General features: G+C 46.7%; 1 protein-coding gene across 5 annotated transcripts; it reads left to right on the top strand.

Annotated features, from left to right (window-relative positions):
- Positions 1–386: 386 nt before the first annotated feature.
- SLC25A30 (solute carrier family 25 member 30) lies at positions 387–24381 on the top strand. Of its 5 annotated transcripts, none has more exons than XM_055336116.1 (10): positions 387–574; positions 8713–8834; positions 10488–10635; positions 12731–12825; positions 14473–14558; positions 16746–16841; positions 17509–17633; positions 19100–19238; positions 20620–20700; positions 21706–24381. In XM_055336116.1, the coding sequence occupies exons 2-10, from the start codon at positions 8771–8773 to the stop codon at positions 21745–21747; spliced, it is 876 nt and encodes a 291-aa protein (XP_055192091.1). In that variant the 5' UTR covers positions 387–574; positions 8713–8770; the 3' UTR covers positions 21748–24381. The 5 variants fall into 5 exon arrangements, with proteins under 5 accessions (XP_055192091.1, XP_055192089.1, XP_055192087.1 ...); XM_055336114.1 differs by having other exon boundaries at positions 388–616; XM_055336112.1 differs by lacking the exon at positions 387–574 and adding an exon at positions 3519–3588.
- Positions 24382–24623: the final 242 nt, after the last annotated feature.

Raw genomic sequence — 24623 nt, 5'->3', positions numbered from 1 at the left:
AATAGGGCCTTCGCAGACCTACTCAAATTAAGGTGAGGTCGTACTAGATCAGGGCAGATCCTGCTCCCCTGAAGGAAATGGGGACACAGAGACACATGCACCAAGGGAAGAACATCATGTAAAGGCAGAGGCAGAAATTGAAGTCATGCAGTTGCAAGCCAGGGAATGCCAAGGGTGGCTGGCAATGGCTCAAAGCTAGGAGAAACACAAGGAAGGACTTTCTTTTAGAGCCTGCAAAGAGAACATGGCCCTGCTGACATCTCAATTTTGGACTTCTGGCCTTCGGAACTTCAAGAGAATGAAATCTTGTTTTTCAAAGCCATCCAGTTTGTGGTAATTTGTTATGGCAGTCCCAGGAATCGAATACACTGGCCAGTGGCCAGTGAGGAGGACCTGAGGCCTGCCAATAGCCATGTGAGTGAGCTTGAAAGAGGATCTTCTAAAGCCTGCCAACAGTCAGGCTGAGTGCGCTTGGGAGCAGATTCTCCCCCCACTCCAGCCCTGATGTGCCTGCAGCCCCGGGTGCCACCTCGACTGCATTCTTGGGAGGCCCAGGAGGCCTTGGGAGCTACAGGTGCCTACCGGAGCCCCTCTGGGTTTTTGACCTACCAAAACTGTGAGCTAATACATGTTTGTCGTTTTAAGCTAGTAAGCTTAGTAATATAGCAATAGATAACTAACAAGTATATCTACATACAGTTATACATATTTTTAACATGGGGATGATGAAAGAATAAGCTAGAAACTAAGGAAAGTGGTTACTGCTAGGAGGTGAGTGAGGCCAGAGTGCAAGGAATGAGGAGGGAGTTCAACCTTTGCAAGATTTTATTTTGAACCAAAAAATGAAATTGAATAAAAAGATGAAAAAAAGCAAACTCTCAAATTGATGCAAATAAAAATAACAAACTTAACAATGTATCAAATAGAGGACATAACCATATCAAAAAGCAATTAATTCAAGTAAACTTTGAACGCAGTACTCTCTCTACCTGCACAGCATTTAGAAGGATGTATTATAAAGATACAAAGAACTGCCAAGAAATCTGGAGCTTAAAACGATTGTTGCTGGTGGTAGTACTGGTATGTGAGTCTCAACTAGTTTCTGTATATCGAAGAATAAATGAGCAAATATATTGATGCTGTTGAGAACTAGGGTTTTCATTGAGGGGGGGAAGAAGATATAAATACAGAAAGAGGAAGGCTAGAATGAATCCTATGGTGTTGGATTTTGACTTGGAGGCATGAACTCATGACTCAAAACCATATCTGGGTGAAGAGGATAGTGTTTACTGTGTTGTATCTATATCTCCATGAAAAAATATATATGCTCTGTCCACTGTAAGGACCTAGAATGACAGCCCAGTAGCAATGAGCACAAGGACTCAGATCCAATTTCCTAAGTGCCATTTCCTACTAGAAGCAACTAGAGTTTTCCTGCCTAGGGCAGAGAAGATTCGGTGAAGAATTAGTAGGTCTTGGATCAGAAAATAAGGAAGTGTTCAAAGATTGACAGGATATTATATATATATATATATATATATATATATGAATAAATATAGGCATATTATATATTTATATAAATGTATAAGTATATACATAAACATATGTATACATATATATGAATAAAGAATAAAGGTCAGGAGGCTTCCATTGGCCAAATATGGACAATTTGAGCATCGATAATAAAATAAATGAAGTATTTTTTTTATAGTAACTGAATTAAATTGAACTAAAAAAATGCAGGAGTCCACACTTTGAGTCCCCCCACTCAAAAAGGGGGAGGTGGGGAGGGGAGCTGGGAAGGGAAGAAGGATGAGAAGCAGGGGGAAAAAAGAGGAGTACTCTTCTTTAGACATGTAGAAGGAATTAGAAAAGCATCAGAAAATCACCACTGTATAACCAATTTGATGAGCGTTCATCAGTGTGATACCCCTTGGGCAAAAATATTCACCCGTCCAGCCTGTCACTGCGGAGAGTCTCCGCTGCAGTGGGAGAGAGGTACAGTTAAAATAGAAAAGAAATGGAGACCAGCCTTGAAATTTCTCTAATCAGACAAAAACCAGTTTAATCATACAGAGCTTCATCTGCAGGGCTAACCTGACCTGGGCAATTTCTTGCGTAGGCTTCTGGCCATCCTAAGCAAGGCTTGGACTGTTTCTTAAGGTTGATATGAGGTAACCACTGACCAGTTTCCTGTCATTTAAGAGAATCCTAAACATTATAGCCAATTGCTGTGAAGAGCAGTCAATGCTTCCTGGCTCTGTGAGCTGATTTATCACACACTCCTGCGCCTTGTTCTATGTTTTGGGTTGGGTGCCCTCAGTTTGCAAACCATCCTTCCGATGCGGGCACAGTACACTTTTACTGATTACCAGCTTGGAGATTCATTGGTTTTATACTTCTGTCATTTCCGGGCTTCTGACAATACCTTTGTGAGAGAGATCTGCCAACCGGTGCCCTGACCAAGTCATCCAGATCGGCACCACGGCTGCCGGGACAAAGGAACACTGCGCCTTCTCATGGAAATAGCATCACCTGCTACTTTCTTACTAACACGTTTAACCCGAATCTGATCATAAGGAAACACTTCCATAAATCCAAATTGATGCCGACTACGAGACAGTTGTCCTGGGCTTTCCAAATGTGTCAAAGTTATGAAAGATTTTGCAAAAAGTGGAGGCAACTAGTAGACAAAAGGAGTTTCTAGAGGCTTGATGTTAACCAGGACGATGTGGGTAGATCCTGAATTTTCACAACGTGTGTGCGCACGTGTGCAGGTGGATGGCATTTCGGGACAACAAAGGAGACTTAAATATAGACAGAATGTTGAATGCTGTGACCAATGGCATGGAATTTCTTGCAGGTGATAATGGCGAGGTAGGTAGGGGTGAGGCTGCAGCGCTGTGTGCAACTTTCCAAAGGTGGAGGGTGGAGGTGGGGGGACTTCTTTAGTAACAGCAAATATAGCAACTGTGAAACGGGAGCCCTGGGCGGAGGGTGTAGCGTTCACAGCGTTCCTATGCTTGCAACTCTTCAGCGGGTTCGTAAATTTGCAAACTAAAAGGCTGGGTTTAAAAAAAAAAAAAAGAAGTGCGAGTTTCCTTCCTCTGCAGAGGTTCACGCGGACGCAGAGAACCAGCACCCAGAGAAGCCTCCCGTCCCGCGGCCCTCGGTGCGTTGTCGAAAGTTTCTCTTTTCGCAGCAGAGTCGGGACCCGCGGCGGCGAGAGGGGTCGGCGGGTTCCCACGGCTCGCACCCGGGGGGGAGGGCGGCGAGCCTGCGACTCCGGGCCCGGGGCCCTCGGCCGCCTGCCAGTCACCGGCAGCTGGTGGGCGGGGCCGCGCGCCGGGGCGGCCAATGGGAGCCGAGGCGGAGGGAGGGGGAGGGGGGCCGCGCGGGGTGGGCGGGGCCGCGCGCCGGAGCGGCCAATAGAAGCCGAGGCGGAGGGCGTGGCCGCGCGTGGTGGGCGTGGCCGCGCGCCGGCTCTCGGGCCGCCCCCGCGGCTCCGCAGCATTTTCTCGGCTGCAGGTCGGCGGGCTCCGCGCTCCGCTGGGCGCCGCGGGGAGGCCTCGGGGGCCGCCGCCGCCGGTAAGTGTCGAGCCGCGCGGGCCACTCCGTGCCTGCCCCGGGTCGCCCTCCGCCGGTCGGCCTCGGCGCGGGGCTGGGACTGCGGCGGGCGCGGCGCGGCGGGGCGTGCTCGGGGGCTGCGGCTGCGGCTGCGCCCCGGGGTCGCGGGCAGAGCCCGGCTCCCGGGCCTCGCCACTGGGCGGCGCGGGCTGACTGCCGTCCCGGCGTCGCAGGCCCCGGGGAGCCCCGCGTGCCCCCGGCGCGTGCCCCCGGCCCCCGGGCTGTCGCCCCTGCGCCTGCACCCCTCTGGCTCAGGCTGCAGCCGGCGCCCGCGGGGCCCCCACTCGGAGAGGGCACCCCGCGCCCCGACCTGCTCCCGGGACACCCCAGCTTGGCCCGCGTGGGGAGCGGCCGGCGCCGGGTCGGCCCTGCGGGTCTGCATTCGTCTTCCTCAGGTGGTGAAAAAAGTTGAGGCGCACGAACGCGGGCCTTGGCTCTGCCTTCTGCCGAGTTTTGCGATCGTGGGGCTCGGTCAGTCCCTATGAAGTGAGCCGGGACTTCTCCAAGATTCCTTTTAAATCGCGTGCATCCTGAGACTGTGATGAGCCTGTTTTCCAGGATGTGCCTGTAAAGAGAATGGGACCGAGGGCGAGTCTGTGAAGGGAGGCGAGCAGGGAACAGAGACGTAAGAGGGCACAGAGGTTTAGACACTGGGATTCCGGCTTAAGACTGCAGGCCGAGAAACAGGCACACGTTAGTTGGGAAGAGCTTATCCAGAATTAATTGTATAAGGGAAACTTGGAAGGCTTTCACAGGTTCCAGAAGCAAGTACTGTACTGCAACTGTAGTTTTACCTCCCTTTGCGGCTGTGCAGACGGGGTGAGGAGTAAGTCAGGACTAAGTCCACGTGGGAGGGAGGATGCTAACTTAGTACGTATCCTAAGGGAGAATCCTTAATTCGTGGAGACCTTTCCACTCAGGAAACACACACACATAGGTGGAAAGTTTCTATTTCCTTTGCAGGAAAATCCTACATTTATTCCAAACGTGCAGAATGTCGTCCACTCCCATGTGCTTACATATTTTCACAGCCTCTGTCTTTGTAGTCCACAGGGGAAAGGCCCTTTGCCCCTTTAGGGAGACCTTAGTTTGCCCGCTTTGTAGCTGTGTGACTAGGGAAAGTCACTTTTTCCTCTCCGAGGCTGTCTTTCCTCAATTGTGAAATGCGGCTAATGGTACCTACTTAATAGGGTTGTAAGGATTAAATAAGATCTCTTATGTAGAAAATGTATAGCAGTCCCCGACACGTAAGATGCAAGATATTCAATAGTGATGGCTGTTCTTAGCTTCGTGTCTTATAATGCGGCAGAGGAGTGGTCACCGGCTGTAGGTTGGCTAGAGGGTATGGCCGAGGGAGGAGTGCAAAGTGGGAAGTGAGCCATAAGCACTGCTGTGCCTGACACTGGAGTTTTTGCAAAGTTGGAATCCTTAGGCCTCAGGCTGAGAGGTCATCCACACACTAGTGATTGCCTAGGACACCAGTCCCCCGACTGCGTTGGCCTGTCCGTTTGGGGACTTGAGTAGAGTTGGGATTCCGCCCCCCCAAAAAAAATTGTGCTAGGAAGTAAAGCAACACGTGTGAGGGGGGAAACCCCCTCCAAAGAGAGCTCTAAAGCAAAGAAATGGTTCCGTTTACTGACCAGAGATTTCAGCTTGAGATATCTGGAGCCCGGTCTCAGCTTACTGGGCGGAATGTCTCCCATTCCAGTCTTAGCTAGAACCTTTTCTTTGTTTGGACGTTAGACCAGCTACTGATACTCCCTGGTGGTTTTCTAAGCTAAAGGGCTCCTCCTTTGACACAGCAAACAGAAACCTGGGAATGCGGGCGGTAGTCTTCGCTGCTCAGTAATCTAGCCCTAGTGATGGGAGAAGGGAGACGAGCCCAAAGGTGATCGAATAGAGAGCGCTTTCTTACAGTTTAACCGGGTTACAGGAATGGACACTCGTGTGCAAGAGAAGTTTATGGTGGTGGGACACCTAAATAGGAGCAAACGGGTGTGTGCTCCCTCCACCTGGGGGGGGGGGGCAATTCCACAACAGTTTTGAGCTCTGGTTGAGTGTTTGTTTGCATTTGAGTCTAACCCAGAGCCTTCGGGGTTTGATCTAACCGAAAACTTAGTGTCAAAACTGACAGAAGGCATGAGAAGACTGGGCTGCCTGGTGGCTCAGTTGGTTAAGCATCTGCCTTGGGCTCACGTCATGATCTCAGGGTCTTGTTAGGGGGTGGCGTCTGCCTGTTGGGGAGCCTGCTCCTTCTCTTCCCTCTGTCCCTCCTCCCCCCTCTCTCAAATAAATAAATAAAATATTTTAAAAAGGACAAAGTAGCCAAAAGTAGCCATTAAAACCAAGCTAGTAAAATAAGTATGGCAGGAAACCAGAAAGTTAATCAGTGAGATGGCATGAAGCCATATGAAATAGTCCTAAAAAATATTTTGTTTTATTTTTAAATTAGAGGTCAGTTACGATTTCATTTCCCGTAAAGTTTTGCTGGCATTTTGGAGGATAGCTTGTGTGTGTGTCTTTACATATGTAGACGCATTTATATTTTTCCCTATACAGACACACACATATGTATGTGTGGAAAAAAAAAATCCCGGGGATCCCAGGTGGCTCAGCGGTTTAGTGCCCGCCTTTGGCCCAGGGTGCGATCCTGGAGACCCGAGATCGAGTCCCACGTCGGGCTCCCTGCAGGGAGCCTGCTTCTCCCTCTGCCTGTGTCTCTGCCTCTCTCTTTCTCTCTCTCTGTGTTTCATGAATGAATAGATAAATTTTAAAAATCTTAAAAAATCCTACATTAAAAAAAATCGCTACTAAATGGAAGCATCAACTGTAACATCATCACCGGGAATTAACCACTTAAAATGGGAATTTAAGTGGAAAGTATTTGAAGTTGTGAATTGGCCGCCACATATTTAACTCACTGGTTTTCCAGTAACAACACACATGCTTGGGGGGTCCCGGAGAACCTCATTCCGTATGTGGGGCCTTAATGCCTCTTAGTTCAAGGAGCTCTGTAGTCTGGTTAGGAACCACTACGGAGTCCTGCGCCACACCCATGCCTAATGCGTAGACAGGATCACGGCCAAGGAAATACGAACCGAACCGTATGGAAGCCATAGGGAGAGGAGAATGGGAAACAACTGGGAACTGGTTTCCTTTCCTGGTGATGAAATATTTTGAAACTAGATAGAAGTGGTGGTCATCCCACATCCTGAGTGTATGAACTGCCACTGAAGTGTTCACTAGAATGGTTTATTTTATAGTATGTGAATTTCACCGTCGGGAAAAACTCCAGGAGTTTACTCGAACACACTCTCCGTATGCTGTGTATTGGAAAAATAAATTACTGCTATTTAGAAGGACTGTCTCTACCTTCTGCATATCCTCTCTTAAGACTTTTCTCTTAAATTAAGCACATTTTTATTGTTTATAAAATGCATCTATAAGATGTACTGTGTAAGCGGTGCCTTTTCGAAGCTGCTTGGTAATATTTTCTCCTTAATTAAAACCCCATCACTCCTTTACAGCCTCAGATGGTAGCAGAAAGGACACTGTACTTGGAATCCGAACACTCGGGTTGGAGGCCCAGCTGCCCCATCAGCTGTGTGGCCGTGAGCAAGGCACTTGCCGAGACCCGATTTCCTAGCCTATTTTTCTGTCCCGTCCCAAAGGTATTGAGAGATCCACTGAAATCACTTCCATCACACACTTTTCTAATGGCAAATTACAGTACTTCCACATGTCACTGTTCCGTAATTATTGCTTGGGTTTTTTTTTTTTTAACTTGAATAGCAGAATCCAAGAGTGGATTAAGGAAGGTACTTGTGGACCGTTAATGAATTATTGGATTTATTATTAATGAAGCCCTTTATCCCACTCACCTGGAACCAGTCTGAATTCGGTTAATGTCTGTAAATGAGAACAAATAGGTCTGTTTAGGGTCTCCTCTGGGTTCCTTGTGTTTTTTCTTAGTTTAAGCAAGCCCCTTGGTTTTGCTGCAAACCGACATTTTCGGCAATAGTGACTCTTTCTTGAAAAACGTAGCCTTGGGAAACTCTGAAAACGTGCAGAGTAAAGACCCTGGGTATATTGTTCACCAATTATGACTATAATAAATTAGAAATTTTATTTTAAACCAACAATAATTATGGCTGATATATACGCAACAGTGTGTTATTTGCATGTTTCTCCTGTTAATGGACACGAGGCCAGGTTTCACTAAGTGAAAGTGCATAAAATTCAGAATGGGTAATGAATGTGGGGGACCTGGCATGGAAGTGTGCAAATACCTGTCGCAGCCTGCGAGCACCTTTTAAGTGAAAGGAAGATGAAAGGCAGTATTTGTTGAGTGTCTTTTTTGTGCTAGTTTAAAAGGATATATTTAATTCCCACGATAGGAGTAAAAGGTAGGCATTTTATTTAGCATAACCAATTAAAGTATGGGCTCCGCCACTAATTGGTTGTGTTGGTTGCTTCAATGGTGATGATGTTGTCCAAGAAAAAGCCTAGAGGTTGATAGGAACTTCCCCAGGAAGGATGTGGTGTGGCACTGACCCCAGAGTCCACCTCTTTCCTAGTGCCAAGCTACCTCCCAGCTATTAACGCAACGTGGATGAGAAAAGGAAATGAAGATTTATAGAATATGAACTAGAAGTGCATTTTGGCACTTTTAAATAATTGTCAGTTTACCTGAGGACACTGGGTTGCAACATTTGTTTGCTCTAGTGCACCCAAGGGACTCGCTCAGACGGTAGCAAACAAATGGCAACCATTTGTTGGATGAAAATGAATGGATTTCAGATCAAATAGACTACCCAGAAAGTGGCCTCTGTCCACTCACTGTATTACCGGACCAGCGTGTTGTATTCCTGAATGAGATTTAAAGCAACTGATAAAGCGAGGTTTAGTAAATAACCTGGCTTTGCTTTATTAAGGTGAGGCTCCCCTGGGGAATTGTGGGAGGGATGGGGGGGGTTCATGGGTAGCATCTCCTGGCATTCTCCAAATGGAACCCAAGTTTAAAGAAGAAACAAACTGCTTTGTCCTCGAAGTTATAACTTTGAGATGTCTTCCTTCTGTGTCCAGGGAAAACCCTATTGGAGGCTATGTTTCTCTGGTCAAAGGAGACGAGACGGTGGTGAAGATGTCAGCCCTCAACTGGAAGCCCTTTGTGTATGGAGGGCTGGCCTCCATCACGGCAGAATGTGGTAAGGGGCCCGAGGGGCCACGCAGGTCTTGCTTGCTACATGGGATTTTTTTTTTTAATTCTATTTATTCATGAGAGAGAGACAGAGAGGCAGAGACACAGGCAGAGGGAGAAGCAGGCTCCCTGCGGGGAGCCCGAGTGGGACTCGATCCCAGGACCCCGGGGTCACACCCTGGGCCGAAGGCAGATGCTGCACCGCCAAGCCCCCCAGGTGCTCCTACATGGGATGTTGATTAAGAGTGAAGGTCGCTGTCTGGTGTTTGGCGGGACTGTAGTTCAAGCAGGGCCTGTGGGAATATGCAACGTTAATCTCAGATTTCAAAATTGCCTTCTGTTGGCATGTTTTTCAAACAGTCATTTTGGCCGCCCACAGTGCAGAGCTCAAAGTTTAGTGTGGAAAAAGTTGAACCTGTTAATCAAACAGAAGTTTTGTCTGATTACATCTGGCCCCGGGTCCCTGTCCTTTAACCCACTTTGCGCCTGTGGCCGTGGAGAGGCTCGAGGAGGTCCCAGGTTCCAGTCGTGCACAGTATCCGTGTTGTGTTTGTGACTTTGCATCAGTGGAGTTCCACGTCAGATCCTGTTTATCTTGGTCTATATCCTGGCATGATTGACTCAACAAATACAGCTGACACTCGGCAGTTGCTGGGCCTGACATGTCTGGGCCTGACATGTCGTTTGCTTCTGGGGCTCAGTCGCTGCTGTCCTGGGCCAGAGGCTGCCCCTGAGGGGCCGGTGAGGACGGGGTGGAGGGGTTAAGGCGCCTTAACCACCCACCCACTTGGTTGCCGGTGTGGGTGGGCCCTCCCGTGGCCACGATGAGTCGAGTTGCTGAGCGAGTGGCACGTATTTGGGTGGCCTGTCAGCAGGGCACTGGATTAAACACTCTTACCTGCGTTAACAGGTGCACTTTCAGATGACAGAACACAGAGCGAGCGGGAAGCTCCCCCAGAAAGTGAACTTCTCTCTCTTCATCCCTGTTGAACCCGACTGTAGCTTTCACATATGCAAAATATAGTAACTTATTTTAAAATTGCCCCTTTGTGTAAATTATTCCATGTACCCATCTCTTACAGCCATGCAGCTTCTCAAATCCTCTGCAGGGTAAGATGGGAAGTAGATAAACATGTAAAGAAAGAAAAATACAAAAAAAAAAGAAAGAAAGAAAGAAAGAAAGAAAGAAAGAAAGAAAGAAAGAAAGAAAGAAAGAAAGAAAGAAAAATACATTTATGCATTTTGGAGGGGGGTTAATCTTTTGGTTCCTTTTTTTTTTTTTTAAGATTTTATTTTTTCATGAAAGACACAGGGAGAGAGAGAGGCAGAGACACAGGCAGAGAGAGAATCAGGCTCCCTGCAGGGAGCCCGACATGGGACCCAATCCCTGGTCTCCAGAATCAGGCCCTGAGCTGAAGGCGGCGCTAAACCACCGAGCCACTCGGGCTGCCCCCCTAATTCTTTTTTAATAGAGAAAAGATTGCAAAGTATCTGCTAGTTCTTAATTTTGTTTCTTACTTTATGTTATAGTTGCAGTGTTTGTTTTTTCTTTTTTTAGTTGCAGTGTTTCCTCAGTAATCTGTCACCATGTAGCCTTTATTTAGTGGAATTTCTTTTTTAATCAAGTGAAATATTTCTTTTTTTTTAAAAAAAATTTAAGGTACTTTTCCAATTGATTTAACCAAGACACGGCTCCAGATTCAAGGCCAGACAAATGATGCAAACTTTAAAGAAATCCGGTATCGAGGAATGTTGCATGCGTTGGTGCGGATAGGCAGAGAAGAAGGGCTGAAAGCTCTGTATTCAGGGTAAGTCGACCTTTGTGCATTTGTACTTGACCTTTCAAACGAATAGATGGAAAACTAGGATTCATAGAGAAAAAGTAGAAATCCGCGGTATATTTGAAAAGAGCAAGTAGTTGGGCAGCTTTCTCATTTCACCTTTAGTTTCTGTGTATCTTTTATGTAGTGAACTTTGTGGTGAAAGTATGTCTTTATTACATTCAAATACAGATGATAATGTAAAAATTACGTTTGTTTCAGAAAACATTCAGTGATTCAGCGTTTCACTCTGAAAAAAGCCCTTCCCGTTGGCCATTCTGAATTACGAGGTTTTTGCTATAAGGAAAATGATAGCGTATCGGATGTGGGTAGGAGTTGTGAACAGCTTTTCTTTAATCTAGTATTTAGCGAACGGTGTGCTGAAGGCATGAGATAGGAAAGTGAGTAAGCCAGGTGCCTGCGTCAGCCTGAGTCCCTGCAGAAAACAGAATTCGCTTGGGTGGCTTCAGTCAGGAGACTTTAATGAAGGGGCTACTAAAAGACTAGAGGTAAGATATTGAGGTTCCCAGAAACTATCAAAGTGGGGGGTTGTTACCAACCCTAGGACCAAAAGGGCAAGGACAGGAATGGTGTTAGCAGAGCCTATTAGGACCGGAGCCTTGAAGGAGCAAACAGTAGCTGTGGTGGTGGGGAGGAGGGATGCTTTGGTAGTGCCCAGGAGAGGAATATACCTCCCCCTCCCCATCCATCCATCCATCCATCCATCCATCCATCCATCCATCCCATTGTCTACTGGTGGAGTTCACCTGGAAGCCAGCTGGCAGGAAGCCTGCATGATTCAAAATGTGGGTGCCACCCTCTCAGGGCGCAGAGCATCACAGAGAAGGGTGAGCCTGGATCTAGGAGGTTGGAGGGGGATTAGCAGCAACACATGAAGGGGCTGTTGTTTAGTGGGGACAGCACATGTCCACCAGCCCTAGGGTGTGGAGGAAGCGGGGGACAAGGTTAATGTCTTGATTTCTGGTTTGGGCCAGAGTGAGTGTAGATGGAGCTTCCATTCCCTGGTCCGGGAAACAGAGAGGAGAGCCGATTGGTTGGAGCGGGAGTATGATGAGTTCAGTGTGGGAGCTTGGGTCGGAGGTGGGTGTAGCACATGCGCGATGCGAGATTTATGGAGCAGTTGGCAATGCATCGTTGGGTCAGTGCTGGGAGCAGGAATCCGGCGTCCCGAGTCTCGGACAGTGGTGGACGCCGTCGGAGTCGATGAGCTCACCAGGGAGCATGGAGAGTGGGGAAGGAAGAGAGCACAGGACAGAATTCTGGGGAGCCCCAGAGGGCAGGGGTGGGAGGCTGTAGAGGAAAGGAAACCTGGGGGAGAGGGGCGTGTTTCGGAGCTCGGGGCGGAGGGGCTGGCTGTGTGGAGGACCGAGGACAGACTAGCGAGGACCACAGAGAGGCTGTGTAGGGTGCTAAGGGAGGGCATCGCTTCGTTCAGCAACACAGATGTCAGCTGGTCTCCTTGGGGAGGCAGCTTTGATGGAGGGGGGAAGGAAGGCACAGTGCATTTCGAGGAGGAGGTGGGGAGCACCCGAGGAGGTGGGGAGCACCCCAGGAGGTGGGAGCACCGGAGGAGGTGGGAGCACGAGACAGTTGGGGCGGATAACTGCCCCAGGGTGGTTCTGGGCGCCGGAAGGCTGAGAGACGGAGAGGAAGGACCTGGAACAGGACCCCCCAAGTGGATGGGGGACGCGCTCCAGAGCCGCAGCGGAAGGATGGCAGATGCTTGCAGAGGGCAGAGGTCACCAGGGGCTTCGCCTCAAGAAAGGAGGGCCCTTTCCCTTGAACGCCCATGAGCACCCAGAACCTGAGCACCCAGAACCGCACGTTCACTTACAGGTTTTCATTAAGGGTAACTACAGGGGGCTGAGCTTTCACCTAGCGCACTGACGATTTGCACAAATTTAACTGAACCCGACTATATTTTTGTTGGATCTTGAATCGTGAGGAGTCTGGTGTAGCATAGTTTGATTGTGGAAGGCAAACACGTGGTTGCGTCCGTGTGCCCTTCGAGGATTTAAAGCGATTTTTAGCATCTCTGTCCTCTCGTACGTCGGCTTGACAGGATTGCCCCTGCGATGTTACGCCAGGCTTCCTACGGCACCATCAAGATAGGCACCTACCAGAGCCTGAAGCGACTGTTTGTCGAACACCCTGAAGGTGAGTGGGGAATCTTTCTTCCACTTGTGGACAGGAGCTGGGCGGGTTGTGTGTCTTTTTTTTTTTAGTCAAGACAAGATCAGATTTTCTTTGCTGAACTTAGGGGAGTGGCAGTTAAAAGGAGCAATCTCTACAAATGTTTTAGTTTTCCTCCTCTCCGAAACACCTAGACTAGAGGGTGTGGTGTTGTAGTTCTAGCCAACTGAAAATTTTCTAACAGGCATTATCATCTATTTTTCAGGAAAGCCGTAAATACCCTTCTTAGTATTAAGAACTGAATTCTTTTTTTTTTTTTTTAAGAACTGAATTCTAATAATGTATTGCTGGTTGACTTTATGACTTTGCTTTAACCCATAGAACTTTTTTTTTTCCTTTTTTTCTTTCTTATTACAATGAGACAAGCACCAGGCACCAGTCAACTGTTAGGTGAGAGTGGTCAACACGAGCTAAGATGTTTTAGCACTTCAGTATACTTCACATTAAATCTATACAGCATGCTTTAAAACTATCTTCTCAGCGTCTCCTAGGAATGTACCTTTTTTTTTTAAGACCTATTTATTTACTTGAGAGAGAATGCACACATGTATGAGTGGGAGGAGGGAGAGAGGGAGAGAGAGAGGGGGAGAGAGAGAGAGAGAGAGAAAGAGAGAATATCTCAAGCGGACTCTCTGCTAAGCATGGGCCCTGAGTTGGGGCTAGATCCCAGGACCCTGAGATCATGATCTGAGCCAAAATCAAGAGTCGGAGGCTTAAATGAGTGAGCCACCTGGGCGTCCCAGGAGTATATCTTTCTTATTCTTCTATGACCTATTCCTCATCTTAATTACTGCGGTGGTCAATATTTACACACAAAAGTGAGTTAGTATATGGTTGTTCATTTTGCATGATAATTCACAGTCCTTTTTGGATATCAAGTTATTTTGCTAGGCAAAATCCTGGTCAGCCAGCAAAATTCCTAATATTTTAAAAATTGCTTGCTTCAGGGGCACCTGGCTGGCTCAGTCAGTGGAACATGGTGACTCTTGGTCTCAGGGCCGTAAGTTTAAGACCCATATTGGATATAGAGATTATTAAAAGGAATAAAAAAATCTTTATTTATTTTTTAAAGTTATTTATTTATTTATTTTTTCTTTTAAAGATATTATTTATTTACTCATGAGAACACAGAGAGAGAGAGAGGCAGAGACACAGGCAGAGGGAGAAGCAGGCTCCATGCACCGGGAGCCCGACGTGGGATTCGATCCCAGGTCTCCTGGATCATGCCCTGAGCTGAAGGCGGCGCTAAACCGCTGAGCCACCCGGGCTGCCCAAATAAAAAATGTTTTAAAAAAATTGCTTGAGGGGCAGCTGGGTAGCTCAGTTGGTTAAGCCTCTTGCCTTCCACTCAGGTCATGCATGATTCCTGGGTCCCGGGATCAAGCCCTGCTTCGGGCTCCTGCTTCTCCTTCACCCTCTGCCTGCTATTTCCCCTGCTTGTGGTCTCTCTGTCAAATAAGTAAATAAAATCTTTAAAAGAATTGCTTGATTCATAAAGCAGGAATTTTACGATTCTCTGAAGATGTACAAGCGGTATGTCAATGAGTTACACCTACTGATGTGAAGAGCTCTGTGTATACGAAAAGTCAAATAATATGTGTTTGTTTGTAGATGAGACTCTGCTGATAAATGTGGTGTGTGGAATTCTCTCTGGAGTCGTATCCTCTACCATCGCTAATCCGACTGATGTTTTGAAAGTAAGCAGTGCCATCCGTATCTTATAGGCACACTCCACATTTTCTTATTGAGAACAACATTCAGATAATGAAATGCTGTGGATATAACCCACCCTGGATGTGTGAATTTGTTTATAATTTAAGCACCATGAAGCCTCTAGCTTCTAAACATCCGCTGGGTGGATTTCCCGTGGATACAGAGGAGCTCACAAAGCAGAGCTCGTTGTAGAGACAAGGTTTTTGGTGATTAAGCAGCAAAAGAAAAAAATCGGGCATGGACACATTTGAATTTCATTTTTCCTTGAAAATCTTCCTTGTTTTATTTGTTCAGAAACCTAATGACCGTTTCTGAACGTGTGATGTCCTCCGTTAACTTGATTTCAGGGAATATGAATGGAAATGTTTCCTGATCACAGTTTGACATGATGTATTGGCGGACCTTGTTGACAATACCGGCGATAGAACTTTTTTAGATCCTTTCTGGAATAAGACAAAGAAGTAAATTAATTTTTTTTTCTTAAAGATTTTATTTATTTATTCATGAGAGACACAGAGAGAGGCAGAGACACAGGCAGAGGGAGAAGCAGGCTCCATGCAGGGAGCCCGACGTGGGACTTGATCCCGGGTCTCCAGGATCAGGCCCTGGACCAAAGGCAGATGCTAAACCACTGAGCCACCCAGGGATCCCAGAAGTAAATTAATTAAACAAAAGAGAAATCAGGCAGGACTTACTTTTTTCAGTGCTTCTCAGGATGTTCACCTCTGTCGCTCCCTCTCCTTTTTTGTTCCTATTAGTTGACCAGCGTTTGCTGTGCTGCCCTCTGCCAGTTGATGTGCTGCGTGCTTAGAATCCCCAAACGAGTAAGATAAGGACCCTGCCCTCAGAGCCTTCACTCTGACAGGAGAGTCTGGCAAACATCAGAGTTCTTTTTTTTTTTTTAAGATTTTATTTATGTATTTGAGAGCGAGGGGCAAGGGGAGAGCTCAAGCAGCTGGAGCAGCAGGCAGAGGGAGAGGGAGAAGGTACCTCAGCTACCTGAGCCTAAGGTAGACGCTTAACCCACTGAGCCACCCCAGCGCCCCAACAAACATCAGAGTTTTATGCAGCAGTGTTTTGAGTACACTACACTTCTGCACAGTGAAGGTCCTTTTGCCAGGATTTTTTGGGAGGGGGGGAAATAGAAATATCCCCACTCTTAATCTTTCTCTCTCTCTCTCTCTTTTTTTTTTAAGGTTTCTTTCTTTATTTATTTATGATGGAGAGAGAGAGAGAGAGAGAGAGAGGGAGGCAGAGACACAGGAGGAGGGAGAAGCAGGCTCCATGCCGGGAACCGATGCGGGACTCGATCCTGGGACTCCAGGATCGCTCCCTGGGCCAAAGGCAGGTGCTAAACCGCTGAGCCACCCAGGGATCCCCTCCTCTTAATCTCTTAAACATATGTCCGGGCTGATAGAAAGGCAGTTCCTGTATTTTGGTTTATTTTCCCACGTTAGCTTGGCAGTAACATTTTCCTTGGGAAGCTAGAGGTAATGTATTTTCTCCCCAAACAAAAAATAAGGTACCAAGTTTTAGGGAGAAGTCCCTTTTAATTTTAAAAAATGTAGAGAGCTACATCAAACATTATCTCTACGTCGGAATCTCGGTCCCATGAACTCCACGGCCGCTGTCCAGTTTATTTGTAAGTTCAAGTGTAATGGAGCATGACGGGCATCATGTGATCGTCTTGTGCTCAGCTCGCCTGCATACCTTTTGGTTCAGCTGGTTGGAAATAGTAGTGGCTTGAAGTAACTAATTTAAGAAATATGCTCGTCCATGCTCAGCACTGCCAACTACGCTGGACACTCTTATCAGTTATGTGAAGTCAGCCTACCGTCACATTCTCTTAACTGGTCAGTGACTTATAAGGAAATATGCCATTCTCTTTCCTTTTCAGAAGACCAGTTTTAAAAATCCATCTTTTTTGGACTCTTAATGAGCTCGGGCCTCGATGCATTTTGTTGATTCCAAAGTGCCTCAGTTCCAGTCCTCATGAATGTTAAATCTTTATGATTATAAATCCTACAAAGGATATATTTCAGCATTACAGTTGTATTTATACTGCAATTCTTGTAATGGTCAGTAAACAACAGATTGAATGATTTTCCGAAGTCTGCATTCGGGGAGAAATGTGCTTTCCTTCTCACGTCTGTCTTCAAAATAATCTCTAGATACGGATGCAAGCACAAAGCAGCACCATTCAAGGCGGAATGATTGGCAACTTCATTAACATTTACCAGCAAGAGGGAGCAAGAGGATTGTGGAAGGTGAGCCCACGGAACGGAGCCGTTTTCCTTCTTTGAATTTATTTCTCCTATTTCCATCATTTTAATCTGAGTGGCAGATTGACCTACACGAAGAGGAGTGGCCTCTGCCCTCAAAGTTACTTTCTTCCTTAATCTCATTCCCTGCAGAGTGGAAATACAAGGCATATGTCATAGTTTTAAAGTGCCTTTTGAATAATTCATGTATAAGAAATTCTACGAAGATTGAACATTTTTGTTTACTTTAAAAAATTCGTACGGAGAGGGGTTTTCTAGGTTATAGTTAGGCTGGATTTTTTTGATCTGTGCGGTTTCCCACTCCCCTAAGTGAAGACTGATTTACTAGGCAGGTGCTGGTATGGGATGCTGTTCCTGGTTTTCTGGTGGCCCATCAGTTCACAGAATAGGCCCTAAGGGTCATCCAGTGTAGTGCTCTCTGTATGTACCAGGAAGCCAGAGCCTCTGTGAGGCGGCTTGTCCTGCCTGGCCAGGGTCTGGCCAAGGTCATATAGTTAATGCCAGAATTAGGAGCAGACTTGGGAGCGTCTGACTTCTTTACCCTCTGGTCTTTTCTGATCTGTCAGTCTATAGCTTTTTTTTTTTTTTTTTTTCCCCAAGGCCTGTTTCATGGAGAGCTCTCTGAATCTTGGTTATTCGTATTTTTACCCAGGGCGTGTCACTTACTGCGCAGAGGGCTGCCATCGTTGTCGGTGTGGAGCTACCGGTCTACGACCTCACCAAGAAGCATCTGATTCTCTCGGGCCTGATGGGAGACACTGTGTATACCCACTTCCTGTATGTTTGTAGATTTAAAAAATAACATTTTAGGTATGCATGAGGTCAGGGTAGCAGTTTGCTACGACTTTATTAGAGATTTAAAGGTTTATTATCAAAGTATTAGAGTCTTATATTTGAAAAATTACAATTTAGAAGTGAACTGAGAAGAAGCAAAAGCCCTTATCTGCTTACACAGGTGACCGTTGTCAACAGCTTGTTTTTCAGGCACATGGAAGTATGTATAAAAGTCTACTCTGTGTACTTAGCGCACAGGCAAGATCATGCTTAGTATTCTCTTACTTTTTTATTTTAATTTTTTAGCTTTATTGAGGTATAATTGACAAACTTGTGAGCTATTTAAGAATGTACGGTATAATGATTTGATGCACATACACTACGTGAAAAGACCTGACCCTGAGTTCATTAACATATCCATCACTTCACGTATTTTTCCGTGTGTGTGCGTGTGCGTGCATGAAAACATTTAACTTTTTTAGCAAATGTCAGTTATGTGACTGTGTTACCAACTGTAGTCACCATGTCCTATATTAGGTCCTCAGACCTTATTCATTTTATAGCTGAAAGTTTATGCCTTTTTCCCAGCCTCTTCCTATTTCCCTTAGCCCTCGCCCCTGGCAACCACTTTTCGGTTTCTATGGGTTCTGTGTTTTTTTGTTTTTATATAGATCCCCGCGTGGGGTACCATGCAGTATTTGCTGTTCTCCCTTGCTTTTTAAAATTTAATAATATATTCCAAATATCTTTCTGTGTCAGTTCAAACCAACGTCACGTATTTTTAGTAGCTGCAGGTTAGGATGGATGTATCATGGTTTCATCCACTTTCTTCCAAATTTTTGGCAATTTCTGGAGACTGTTCTGACTGTTAGAACTGGGGGAGTACTGTTGGCATCTGCTGGGTAGAGGCCCGGGAGCTGCTGAACAGCTTACGGCCACGGGACAGCCCTCCACAGCAGAGACCTGCCTGTCCACGATGTTCAAGGAGTGTGGGAGTTGAGAAACCCTGCCCTGAATTGCCTGATGCCAAGTGTGGTCTGTAGCCTTGTTGAGACCCTGTGGGCGCATTACCGTGAGGACGTCTTTTTCTCTGCTCTCTAAGAATGGTGTGGTTATGATGGGACTAAAATTACTCTGACGCCTGCTTGTAGCCAAGAGATGCAATAGATCATCGTTGGAGGACATTCTTTCGTGTTTCTATGAACCTTTGACATTCTTGTCCCTCAAAGGTTTTCTGCGTCGAGGCGGGAACTTCTAAGGCACCATAAATAGTGCTGTGTTTAAGAAGTCCACGCAGTGCCTTAGTGACGGGCCTCCTCCTGGAAACATTTCCTCTTGCTACACATCACGTTAGTGTGGTTTAGGAGGAGGCTGTTTCCTGCCTTTGATAGCGGTGGTTGCAGCTCAGTGATGGTGAACTTTCTGTCCCCCTCCCCCCCTCCCCCCGCCCCGGTATCTTTTTTTCATAGCTCGAGCTTCACCTGTGGCCTGGCTGGGGCCCTGGCCTCAAATCCCGTGGATGTTGTGAGAACACGTATGATGAACCAGAGAGTCCTTCGGGATGGCAGGTGCTCTGGCTACACAGGTACCCTGGACTGCCTGTTACAGGTGAGAGTGAACGCTCTCCTGGGCAGGGTCGTGAGGTCCTTTCACAGCCCAGTGGCTTCCTTGTTCCCCTCTGAAGAGCTTCTCGTCACGATACAAACCACAGGGGTCAGAGCAAGACAAACCTGTGGATTTGTCCCTTGTAATTGTGTGACTTCGGTCGATACAGACTCCCTACCCCAGTTTCCTCATAAGTGGAATGGGACAACAGTCGCATCCACGTCACAGGGTTGTGGTAAAAATCATTGAGATACAACGCCTACGAAACGGCACCGTGCCTGGATTACTGTGTAGTGAGCCCTGTTGGTATAACTACTAACATTAAGGGGTACTTAGAAATAAGCAAGTTTATTTTACTTAATCTCCAATATTCCAGTGGTTCGTTTCAGTTGAAACTGCCCCCCCATGTGTGTTGTGTGTGAGTACATACGTACGTGTTTACACACACACACATTTGTATACAGATACTTGACCTAAGAAGTCACTGAATTTTGAGGGTTATTATAGCTAACACGAGTGATGCTCTCAAGCCCCGAGATGGTACCCAGTTCTGGCCACGCTGGGCTAACTCTTACAAAGACAAAAATCTGGATGAATGTTTAGAAATGAAAGTTCATTTTCTTTATACCGCTGCTCAGCTGGAAAGGGAGAGAAAATGGTCAGAATTTCTGCCATTGCAATAGAACGGTCTCCTTGCAAAATGCACCTCCCCACTCTTGCGTCTGACCGCAATGAATATCCCTCATTCCGACATCTCTCCAGAGAATGCGTCAATCTTCCTATAATTTTCAGTTGAAGCAGTGGGGCCTCCTGGTCCGGAGGGGATGAGAGTTTGTTGTGTTCCTGACTAGATTGCCACCAGCCAGGGGACCAGGGGCCGCTTGGGTGCTCCTGCTGTCTGGTGCGATGCTGGCAAGTCCTAGACCTCAAATTTGGCTTTCACGACGCACAGGTGCTTGTGTGGATCCACCTCGTGACCCGAGGTGGCCGTGGTCTGAATTAGGTCCTAACCACCATCGACTAGCGTGTTTATTTCCCACCTGCAGTTGGGATTCAATCTCTTTTTTTTTTTTAAAGGAAAGCAGCAAAGCATCACGAGATGTTTTTGTTTTTTTAAGATTTATTTATTCAGAGAGAGAGAGAGGCAGAGACACAGGCAGAGGGAGAAGCAGGCCCCATGCAGGGAGCCTGATGTGGGACTCGATCCCGGGTCTCCAGGATCGGGTCCCAGGCCGAAGGCAGCTCTAAACTGCTGAGCCACCCAGGCTGCCCCAGGATTTTATTTCTGAGAAAAAAAATCATTCGGTCTGACTCCTAATTATTAATGCACTGACATCACTGGATAGTTGGAAGCTAACTTCTTTTTTTCTCCCTCTTATAACAGACCTGGAAGAATGAAGGGTTTTTTGCTCTGTATAAAGGGTTTTGGCCAAATTGGTTGAGACTTGGTCCTTGGAACATCATCGTATCCTTTTCCTGTCGCTCTCCATCCGCCAAAAGCTGTAGCTACGAGACGATTGTTGGCATAAGCCCGTGTTTTGAATGATAATTTGGAAGTGGCTTCTTATTCTTTTGTGTTCGTCTGATTCTAGGAAATGATGATTCAGTTTCTTTCTTTCTTTCTTTCTTTCTTCTTTCTTTCTTTCTTTCTTTCTTTCTTTCTTTCTTTCTTTCTTTTTTTTTTTTTTTTATGATTCAGTTTCTATCTCAGTGGGTGTAAGATCTCTGTCCTGGGCTATCGGGATCTGGTTTAGTGATGCTGTCCCTGACCGGGACTTGACTGCAGTAGACGTTGCTGGGAATATTTATGATTACAGGAAGGCGCGGCTTGATTGCACATCCCTAGCCACCCTTGGGAAGGATCCGGTTTGGCGGCAGTGTTCCAGAATGCTTATTTTAGAGGGTCCCCGCGGATAAACAGGAGTTGGCTCCTGAGTGGTTTGGCTGGTTAGCGCCAATGCCCCTACGCCGACAGGGGAGGCAGGACGGGAGCGGCACTTCATTAGACGTGCCGGGGCGGAATGCTAAGGGGATGTGCTTTTCCCCATCCCCCGTTTCTCTTTATCTGCGCCTCCGTCCTGGTGAAGGCCTGCCCAGCCGTGACCCGTGAGGAGAGCTCCCCGGGACTTGCTCGCTTTCTGTTTCACACAGAGTTGACTATTCTGGAAAGTCTGCCCATCACAGCGGCCGCCAGGGCCAGGCAGTGTGGACGTCCTCTTCGGGGAGGCCCTTGGAGCCGATGCTAGGGGATTTCTTTGTCTCCGCTGTGATTGTTCTGTTCCAGGCAGAGCTTGGGAAGGCGGATGGGAAGATGGTTTGGGGTGGATGAGGATGGCACCCCTCATGTTCAATGTGTCCATGGCGCGTGGTCTGCCCAGACGTATCTGTGACACCTGCTGTCCGTGAGTCTGTGTTTACGCGTCGGAGGTAAGATGGCATTTTCTTTGTCAGCCTTAACCAGTCACTGCAGTTCTTCGTGACCTACGAGCAGTTGAAGAAATTGGACTTGTGACAAGTCAAGGCTGCATGAGACGGCGCTCTGCAAACGCTCACTTCCGAAACAATAAAGCTTCCCGTGTGTCACGCTGCTTCTCACTGCTTGGCTCATCACAGATGCTGAAGCGTGAGCAACAGATGAAGATGGGGCTAGTCCAGATGGCCGGGTGTTGGCAGCGGCCGCTCTGCGTCAGATGTTTCATGCTAGAGACTAACATCCAAACACTAGTCCGTACCGTGGAAGTGCCCTCTGACGTCAAAGACAGCGCGTGGAACGCATGTTTCTTGCTAACTAAAGCTTGCAAGAAGATCGGGAACCGGGTGTCGTTTTCTTCAGGGGACAGGAGCACCTGCTGTGGCTCAGCTCGCCCCTGGGGATGCCAGACGGCTCTAGAGGAGCCCATCGGAACCACGGAATAGAGCCTCCAGGACAGTGTTCTCGTTCCTGAACTTCTGACGACTGTCGCTTCTCGTCAGCGGGAGAAATGTCACACGTGGAGACCTGGCCCTTTTAACTCCGGGTGTAAACAGTGCAGCAAATAGATCCCTGGCATTTTGCACTGCTTTATACTTTCCTATTTCGGCAGGATCTTTCACTTATAATAAGTGACTTTAAGCCTTTGATGGCCTGACCTTCGTGAGGAGTTGTTACAAAGCGTTCATATCTAAGCCCGTGACGGTGTGATGTGTTGGCTTTGAACGTGGCAAGGTCCATGTTGATGGACGATCTTTGAGGCAGCTTGGGTTGGCGGTCTTAGGTAACGTTAGTAATTTGCTCCGATTTTTAGCCAAGTCTATGACTTCCCAGTCTGTAAAATGAGGATAATGCGTATTGATGCTGGGGGTCAAAGGAAGACAAGGGTGGCTGCTGAGACCTGCCTGGAGGGTGGGCCTTGTACCCCAGCTGTGCTGTCAGCCCGCCGGAATGGTGGGAGAAGAATCCCGAGCAAAGCCCCTCGCCAAAGGCCTGGTGGAGACAAAGAACACAGTATAAGTGAACAGTTTCATTATGTTTTCCTTGGCAGGACGTTGCGAGTGAATCGAAGAGTTGATCTTTCCAGGTTTCTCAGTTTTTTGCTTTCGTTCAGGTTCTGTTTGTGAAGATATGTCCTATGTCGGACTTCCTTGAAGTCCTAAAACACTTCCTGTCCTTCCTAAAACACTTGCTTGAAATTTTAGAAACTCTCCCTTTAGCACTGTACCTGTTTTCCAGTTTCTCGAAGAGGCCTATCGTATCTTCCTCTCTTTCTCTGAAGACCACACACACACACACACACACACACACACACACAAATCATTCTGCTTTCTCGCCTTCATCTTGTTCTTTTCAAAAATAAAACGTGACTCCAAGATCCCTAGGAACTTCTAGAAGACAGCCCCAGGGAAGGGACCTGCAGTTGTATGTTCGAGAATGTTAAATACACCCTGACCCGGGGCTCCCAGGCGGACCCCCCCCCCCCCCCCGTGGTGTGTGCGGGGGCAGGTTCCCAGTTTCTCCCGCCCTGGGTCACCACTTCCTTTGACCCAGAATAGAAGGCATGGTAGGTTTTTCTTGAGGATCAGGCGGTTTTGCTGCCTTTCCCTTTCACTTTGCCTTCTTTATGGATGTTTACTTTGAAAAAGCTTTTGTGAGGCAGAGTTGTATTTCCAAAACAGACAAAATCCTTAAAAAGAGGAAGGAAGGAAGGGAAGGGGTGGCCGGAGTGGCCGGATAGGTATTAACTGGTTTAAGACTTAAATGCAAGTCCAGACCCCACCCCCGCCCCCCACCCCCGACCCCCCATGTGACTGTGCAGAGCTGAGCTCCCTGGGCCCCGCTCCTGGTACTGAACCATATCTTTAGGCAGATATTTTTCTTCTCACCAAAACATTCCATTGACCTGGTCAGGGCGTTCTCAGGAAGGTTTTCACTTTTGAGTTCCTGGAGTTTAAAGGATTACTTTTTAAGAACCACTTTTTTTTAAAATGAAGAAAACACTGTATTTTTTAAGTGTACATAGAATTTCTGAAACAGTAGAAGCAAGTTCATTTTGAAGACCACCTAAAGAGTCGACGTCACACAACGTTCATTGTTAACAATTGAGTCAAATTATGTACGTGTTCATACCAGGATGAAAAGAAACGCAAACCTCACTATAAACCCTGAGCCTGTTTTTAGGACAAAAAGAGAGTATTTCTCCAGTGTAGATATATGAAACATGTTATATAGAACAGGATCGTAACCTGTTCTGGTTTTTCTGCTTCCTGAAGGAGTTCATGGAATTGTTAAGCTTCTAACCAAGAAAGAACTTAAGGACTTGGAGCCTCGGTCCCCTTATTTTCAGGGGTGTGATTACAAGTCCCCTGACCCCCTTGGATATTGCTGAAATGTGGCAAAAGGATTTTTAGCTTTTATAACTAAAATGAAGATAATGGGGTTTTTTGTTTGCTTGTGGATTTCTGCAATCATTGATGCCAAATATTGCTAATCTGTGAAATAAAATGGCTCCTATCCTCCATATTTATTCATGAGCTAGAAATAGTATATATTATATGAAGACTATGCATTTTTCATGAGCCTTTATATTTCAAGCTCTTTATTTAAGCGTTGTTGGAATATGTGGCATAAACCTTGTTTCATTATTTAATAAACTGGACTAATACATAATAATCCAAATGATCTGTGGTTATTTTGGGTAAACAGAAACCTTTAAGCAAAGATAAGCTCCAAAGAGTCCAGGAGGCTGGCGCACGCATGGTGCTTGTAAAAGTGGCTACAGACATTTCTCCTCAGGGAGAAGTTGTTGGGATCCTATATATATATATATATATATATATATATATATATATATATATATATTTAAATTTATTCATTCATTTAGAGAGGAGGGGGAGGGGCATAAGGAGAGAGAG

The sequence above is a fragment of the Nyctereutes procyonoides genome, unplaced genomic scaffold (assembly GCF_905146905.1).
Source record: "Nyctereutes procyonoides isolate TBG_1078 unplaced genomic scaffold, NYPRO_anot_genome, whole genome shotgun sequence".
Lineage (NCBI taxonomy): Eukaryota > Metazoa > Chordata > Mammalia > Carnivora > Canidae > Nyctereutes > Nyctereutes procyonoides.
The sequence above is the reverse complement of the archived record's forward strand: the minus strand, read 5'-3'. Positions and strand labels throughout refer to the sequence as shown.

What these genes read in the sequence shown, in the direction of transcription:
- SLC25A30 (XM_055336116.1), top strand. Translation starts at nt 8,771, where the DNA reads ATGTCAGCCCTCAACTGGAAGCCCTTTGTGTATGGAGGGCTGGCCTCC. An exon ending in CCCTGGACTGCCTGTTACAG is followed by an intron (nt 19,239 to 20,619) that starts GTGAGAGTGAAC and finishes CTCTTATAACAG; the next exon opens with ACCTGGAAGAATGAAGGGTT. An exon ending in TTGGTCCTTGGAACATCATC is followed by an intron (nt 20,701 to 21,705) that starts GTATCCTTTTCC and finishes CAGTCACTGCAG; the next exon opens with TTCTTCGTGACCTACGAGCA.